Source organism: Perissodus microlepis, chromosome 6, assembly GCF_051167445.1.
Source record: "Perissodus microlepis isolate ML-2025 ecotype Zambia chromosome 6, ASM5116744v1, whole genome shotgun sequence".
Taxonomy (NCBI): Eukaryota; Metazoa; Chordata; class Actinopteri; order Cichliformes; family Cichlidae; genus Perissodus; species Perissodus microlepis.
In genome coordinates, this window is record NC_140466.1 from 22,259,381 (window position 1) to 22,266,891 (window position 7,511).

At 43.9% G+C, this 7,511-nt stretch overlaps 1 protein-coding gene across 1 annotated transcript; it reads right to left on the reverse strand.

Annotated features, from left to right (window-relative positions):
• Positions 1–2,577: 2,577 nt before the first annotated feature.
• LOC146385664 (uncharacterized) lies at positions 2,578–6,099 on the reverse strand. Its single transcript, XM_084931494.1, has 2 exons — positions 5,674–6,099; positions 2,578–5,407 (listed from the first exon to the last, which is right to left on the reverse strand). Exons 1-2 carry the CDS (start codon positions 5,828–5,830, stop codon positions 4,077–4,079), a joined length of 1,488 nt encoding a protein of 495 aa, XP_084787620.1. The 5' UTR covers positions 5,831–6,099; the 3' UTR covers positions 2,578–4,076.
• Positions 6,100–7,511: the final 1,412 nt, after the last annotated feature.

The following is a 7,511-nucleotide window of genomic DNA, read 5'->3' on the forward strand; positions in this document are numbered from 1 at the left end:
TCACCTGCACTCTCCAGACCACCTACACCCTTCTTCATGATCAGATACAGGACTGACTGGCTGATGTATGATCCGAGGAATTAATCTGCTAAGCCTGATTGCCATTACCGCCATGCGATTATGCACCTTGATTACCGAGCCCACCCCAAGGACCGTGACGTGCCCCGGTGCACATTTTAAAGGTGCGCATAAAATTATGTGGTGATTACCCCACAATAGATCAATCCACAAGCGAATGAGACTGTGTGGCCATATAGACCGTCTCAAGTAGGACTGTGATTATTAATAGGTACTTGAGGTGACCTGATACCTGAAGCTTGAACCAATGAAACTGCTTCTGAACCTTCATATACGCAAATAAATTCCTTTTCATACATTCTGAAAGTCATTATTGGATTATTGTTGTAGAGGCAGAATTGTTTGGAGTTCAAGCATGGATAAAAGGGATGTTGGACTCTTCAGAGACAACTGGAGCTGTACTTATCCCTCTCAAGATAGGCATCAGACATTCAATGGCAGTACAGCTTTGGAAGGGCTTCACACTCAGGAGGAGGAGGGATGCTTATTAGTCTATGTCATCATATAGAACTAATGGAGGTCAGTGTGTTGTTGCATGATGAAAAAGACTATGAAGAACAAATGATGTACATAAAACAAACTGCTGTGTGCCAATTGGGGAAAAAAGAGAAAGCTGGTGATTACAAGTAATGAACATGTAAGTACAAATCATCCTGTAGTGACACTTATCCTCAGAATTTGGGCCTATCTAATCCTTCGCTGTCATTTTTTAGGATTTTTTTTTTATCCTGAGCCAAAGTACTCATTTGGTGCAGCAGATAAATAGTACCATTGACTTATCCAGAAGCAATCCTACATCAAGCGATTAATTGGATGAGACAATAAGGCAGTAAAATCACATCAGTTCATGGTTTTCTCCTTGGTCACATATGGAATATGTTAGTCACACAGACGCGCTACCTTGGATAAACTAACCCCCCCTCTACACAGTGCAACAGTTTTTGTTAACATGTTTGCATTAGTAATGCCCTGGCAAGGATTTAATGGACTTGATGTGCTACAATTCACAGTGGTCCACGTTCTTAGAAAGCATGGTGCTCTGTCATGTGCCCTCCCTGCACAATTACTTAATGGCTTCAGCAATTATGCATATCTACAGGAGTTTTTTTTTTTTTTTTTTAAAACAACAACACGCACACACTCGTCAGTCAGAGGAAAAGAACTGATTTACGTCTTTTGTTAGGAAGACTTACAACATACTAAACATATTCAATAAAGGCACCGCTGCTGAGACCGGGCTCACATGCTGCAGATACATCAGCCATTTACAGTATGCAAATGCGAATTTGAGCTTACAAACGCACAATTGCAGAAATTCCATCACTGGCCACAGTTCAATAACTCTTCAATCTTCAAGTGTCTGGATAATGGTCACCGTGACTGCACATCGCCGCAATTCAAAAACCTCAACCATCCATCACTGGACAATGTTTGCCACTAAAACAACACGGACAAGCGGGTGCGTGCCGATGCCGGTTGGGCCACGCGCTATTGTAAGCCAGGATGAGTGATAGACAGGAGAGGATGGGTACATACTATTCACAGTGCTCTGTGTGGCAGCTTGCATTTCCACACTGCTACAGTATGTTTGTCAGCCACAGACAACGCAGGCACTTGCGCACTGCCGTGGGCATGCAAAGTAGTGATCTGCCAGCCAACTGCGTCACGGGCAGTGTACCACCGCGGAGACCCTCATACATGGATGGCTCCACGGTTTGCGGTGACAGATTGTGAGATTTTGACATGTTGAAAAATGCCTCTGAAAATCGTATGCATGTACACAGTAGAGCAAATCAGTGTTGGAGTTGCTTTGACTTTAAGCATTGCTCGTACAATGATCTCTTCTTTACAGAGTGCTGCTTAAAAAAAAACACTCTAAAGATTACAATAAGAAGAAATGGCTTTCACCACAGCTTTGAGTCACTCTTTCCTTTTTCTTGTAGAAAGGTCTGAAGGCACAAAGATTATTACCTGCACTTACAGGAATGCAATGGGAAGTTTTGACAAGAGGAGGCTAAAGTTCCAGCGTTATTCAAAAAGAAACCAAATCATGATAATAGAAGATGATCGTGTTCAGCGCCTGGGTTGAAATTAATATCCTTCTATAGCCCCAAAAAAAGAGGAAAAAGGGGCGATTGAATGAACAAAGGAATGAATGAACACAAGACTTGAGATCATCTCATTGACATGGCAAGAAAATGTCCTTTTTAACAAGATTACCGTGGCACACGTGGTGTTCACATCACGAGAAAATCTTTTGAAGTCAACAGGGATTCGGGGCGAGGTATTCACTGTAATGTGTTTGAGCCTCGTGAGTCACAGGGCAGAACTGCGATGTCTAATGTTAGGGCTACAGTGTGGTGCCACGGGGGGCCCGTTATAATGTTTATTTTGGGTAAGACACACACTCATCTGAATGCGCCGACGGGGGGTCTCGACGGCGCACGATACCATTGAGCAAAGTGAGATCATTCCAAACCACACACACGAGAAACTTGCTGCTTCCAGAAAATTTTATTTTTGCTCATAAACTTTTCATAAAAATAACAACATCGATATTAATTTAAAGTATTGTAGAAACTGTGTATGTACAAAATCTTTACTTGAACAGTTAATATAACTTAAGGCGAGTTAAATTACTTTTTGCAGTACCCTGTTGGTGACAGTTTCACCAAACTCTGAACATTTTTTTGTTTTGTTTTGGGGTTTTTTTTACGTTTTTTTGCTAAAGTGTGAACATTTTTCAGCATACAGTATCTCCAGCAAAAGATACGAGGAGTCAAAAACCCTTTCATCGCCAAGGTAAAGTCTACAGAAACTCGCAGCAATGTGTGCTACCTGATTACTTAAAAGCAATGGTTTTTTTTGTTCTTTTTAAATATGATTTGCTAGGTTTTTTTTCCCTAGCTCGAATAAACATACCTCTGTACATACTGTAAAATGGCTTGAATTGAAAAGCCGTACCACAACTAGAGTACATTCCCTTTTTTTAAAATCTAGATCAACAATTCAATGAAATAACTCTCATCGTACCAACAATGGGATGAAGTGCGAAAAGGTTTCAGATATCAAATTGTAACATTTAAAATATTGTATTACTAAACAATAGCCCTCAAAAACCAAGACATTAGTTATGATTTAGAATACAATTCACCTTAAAAAGGACGCTCAAATATACTTGTAAAATATACAGTTGGCTATAAAAATACAAAGAAAGTACAGTAATACAAATATATTTATTTCCCATTTATGATATATCTTTCACAACTGTAATAATCCAAACAATTGTAACACAACACAAAGACCAGTGACAAAAAACACTGACAGCATAATGATAAGAAGATAAACAAACACTAAATCTGATCAAAGGTGGGCAGCTTTATGGTGAGAACCATAAATATGTTAGTCTACATTCATGTCAATAAACCCTCACTGTGGAGTGAACGAGTACCTTGACAGTGGTTGATATTCCAGCCAAAGGAAAAAGAAAAAAAAACACTGACATAAACATGCAAGAATTTTTAAGAAACATAGTCCAAACAATTGCTCTAAGAATGCTAAAAGCAGAAAATAAGAATCTTAAACGGAGATATTAATAATCTGTAAGTGCAATCCATTCAGTGTGAGAGGCGAATGGAGGTTGGAGCTGTCCAGGTGAAGGAGGTGCTGAACAGCAGTCATGCAATTCAGGGCGGAGAGGTTTGGCTTTACTGACAGTAACAGCAACAAGTTAATTGTTGATCTGTTTACCGACTCTTACAACTTATGCACTTTTTTTTTTTGCATAATAGTCAGCAGCATCGGCAGCCTGCAATAAGGCCGAAGCAGTCCTCTTCCCCTTCTCTGCTCCTCAAAAACTCTTAATATTCGCAAAAACCTCTTACGTTAGGTATTGGCTCACCAGTCAGACCAACTCAGACATCAACTTGTAGTCAGCTGGTTTATCTTCCAAGACGGAAAGATCCTAACATGTTAAGTGTGCACACGCGGCCTGGTCTTCAGATCCCCTCGGGAAGAGTGAACGGCCACGCGCCGGTGGTCACCTGTGGCTTAATTTCCATTTTCTCCTTTTGTTTCAGATGTACGCGTCCGTGCCGTTTTCTCTCGTCGCTGCGGGCAAAGCGTTTGCCGCACACGTCGCAGGAGAACGGCTTCTCCCCGGTGTGAGTCCTGGTGTGGGTGGTGAGGTGATCGCTACGGCTGAAACTGCGCAAACAAATGCGGCACTGGAAAGGTTTGTGGCCTGTGTGGATGCGGATGTGCCGGTTTAACTCGTCCGAGCGAGAGAAGCGCCGGTCGCAGCTCTCCATGGGGCAGGTGAAGGGCTTCTCTTTGGCGGGGCCATGAGAGGCGGCAGGGCTCTTTCTGGCCCTGGGGGGCTTCGCAGCGCGGGTGGTGTAACTTTGGGCAAATGAATCTGGCAGCAAGGAAGAGTACAGGATGGAGTCTATGGTGCTCGGTAAAGCTGGTGTTGTGTATAAAGAATCGCACTGATTAGATGGCTGTGGAGGTTCGGGGAAGGGTTTCAGGTTAGAGGAGAGGCCCATCGGCGGGGGTGGGAGGTAATTATTGTACATGGGGCTGGAGTAGCTCTGAGAGCAGGTGTCAGAGAAACACGGCTCCTGTTTGATGCCCTCCTCCACTTTAAACTCCATCTCCGGGTTGGGACAAATCGGGGGGAACGTGTCTAAAAGTTCCTTTACATCCATTTGCTGGTCAGGGGGGAAATCGCTCGACATCGGAAAGGTTTCAGTCTGGAAACTGGTCTCCAAACAGTCAGACTTATTAAGGGTCCCCCACTCGTAGCAGCTGCTCTCAAACTCATTCTTCACCACGACGGGGAAAGAAGCAGCCTCTGACTTTGGTTCAGCCTTCTTCTGGTTAGGAGCTCGGGATGAGCTGAAGTTGAGCTGGGAAGAGGACGGGTCTTGGACCTGGCCGCCGGCCTGATCATCGGGATATCTCGAGCACGTCTGATCCGGAGAGTACACAGGAGGAGTGGGTCCGGAGCACGTGTAGGACTGCCTCTTGGAGCCAGGGTCTCCAAAATTACCACTGCTGCTGTCCAGCGGCGCAGGCGACGGATAAGTTCCCCGACTGTTGCCGCTCTGTTGCACTTCTGAAAGCGGCAGCGTGGATATGCCCACAATCTCTGTGATCATGTTGAGGAGTGTTTCGGTGCTGCACGGCGCTCCCTGAGATGCCTCCACATAGAAACTGCCGGAGTAGGCGAGCGAGGAAGGGGTGTATGTGTCTTTTGGGCACTCGCAGGGGTTAAAAGCGAATTCTGAGTTGGAAGCTTCGGTTTTGAGAGTTGCAGGGGTTCCTTCTGTGGAATTAGAAAGAGAGGAAACTTTGTAACCGCGAGTCTTTTATAAGTGGATTTAAAAAATGAGTGGAATTTAAGCGATTGGTGGGGGTGTGTGAAAAAAAAAATCTGCGTTACATAAACATCCGTGCGTATTTTGCCCCCGATAAAGAGCATACCGGACTGCCACGAAAATAAAGTCTCATCGCTTTCCAGTAATGCTCATCTTCTACGTTTTAAACGGTCGTGCATGCAGATTCATCGACAGTGCAAACATGCGAACTCACCGTGGCCAAACTGGGCAGGTACTCCCCGCTCTGCATCGACATACACCTCCTGGTTATCTTTCCGCACGCTGTTTTCCATCCCCAAGGAAGAACTGTTGCAATTCTCAAACTGAGGGTAGAAAGAATCTTTCGCATTCAAATCCATATTGTTCAACATACTGATGCACTTAAAAGTCCGTCTCTCCCAGGGAAGGAAATAAGAAAGGTAAAAAAAAAAAAAGAAAAAAAAAGGGAGGGGGTAAACAAATAATACAGAAGCTTGTTTTCTTTCAACCCTCCTTTTTGATGGTTTTCAACAAATGATCCAAAGTGGTCTGTGGTCAAAAACAGGGGAAAAAAGCAATTAACGGTATTCCTTTTCGTCTCTGCTCCTCGGTAGGTATTTGCCTGCTGTGGATTTCACATCAGCGACTTCCCCTCTCTCTCCTTATATACACTTTGGCAGCTCCCTCGGCCCTCCTCCCCATTCATCAGCTCCAGTGAGAGGATTCCCCGCTGCGTGTAAACTTCATGCCCATATATGGACAGAGGATGTGACGGTGTCCCCACCTCCCCTCAAATCCTCCCTCCTCCCATGCCGGAGAGATGGGAGTCTGACGTTGCAACAAGTGGCGGTAGTGTTCCTTAATAATGATGCCTTTTTCTTTCCACATAAACGAATCGTCTTTTTAATTAAAATGTCACAAAAGTGAAGCTAATCTTGAGCCATAAAGTGCTCTTCTCCTGGATGCATCCTCGTCCAACGCGGAAAATTTCACACTGAAAACAAACAATGTCAAAAGGGCTCCACAGTCCATGCGCCCATTTGTTTTGGCTGTGCGTGTCAAACGAGTATTATTCCTCTTGTTTAGTAGCCGAGAGGGACGCAGTTACCAATTAAGGATGTGTAAAAAAGAGTTACTCCAACTTGGGACTATGAGCTTAAAAGACGGAAATGTCTCATTTGTTGCAGTAACTACACGTAACATGCAATACTGAATACTAAATACTATAAAACAAGATCACTTACATGACCAAACAGGCCATAAAGGACGTTTAAATGCGCGTAAATGTGCGAGATGAGTAAGAAATAACGCACATGTAGCCCAGCAGATATAACGCAAGGATACAAAGATGTCTATAAAGTCAAATGTAACATATTAAAGGTGTAACGAATCACATTAATCGAGACTTTGTTCTATTTAAAACCTGAAAAGAAAGAGGCTGGCTTCATGTGCTGTGACACGGGGTACAAATATCACTACACGCTTTAAATACACGCCTATGCACACCTATTCAGGTACTTTTTTTTCCTCGGCTGACACCATCCTTTCTCGTGTCTGGTGCAGACTGTGTGATCTGGATGTTTCTAGTAGTGCGCTGAACTCTCCTTCCAGACGTTCCACTGCTTAGATTTACTTTCACAAATTCACTTCCTCTCGAGGTGCCGCTGGAAATTGTGGTCGCTCACTCTATCAGGCGAATAACAGCACAGCCTGGTCTGAGCGAACCCTTGGCCTTTAAAAGCATTGAAGGGAGTCGATAACACCCCTGAGGTGTTCAGTGGTTGAACCCAACTGTTCACATGACATTTCAACCCCCCCAAAGCATTTTTTTTTTCACTTTCGCATCTGTTGCCGGGTGCACTCCGTGGTCACACTTCCTATTACAAAAAGTCGATACTCTTTCATAGGACGCTGCAGTCTGCAGCAGACCTCTGGCTCCGGCTCGGAGGTTCAGGACCATGGATAGCGACGGTGCAGCGTTCGGCCGTGTAATCACACATGAACCAGCAAAAAGTCATTACTTTTTCTTTTTTTTAAACTTCACTCTGAATGCTTCGTGTCTGTCTTTATTTA

What these genes read in the sequence shown, in the direction of transcription:
- LOC146385664 (XM_084931494.1), bottom strand. Translation starts at nt 5,830, where the DNA reads ATGTTGAACAATATGGATTTGAATGCGAAAGATTCTTTCTACCCTCAG. An exon ending in ACCTGCCCAGTTTGGCCACG is followed by an intron (nt 5,408 to 5,673) that starts GTGAGTTCGCAT and finishes CTAATTCCACAG; the next exon opens with AAGGAACCCCTGCAACTCTC.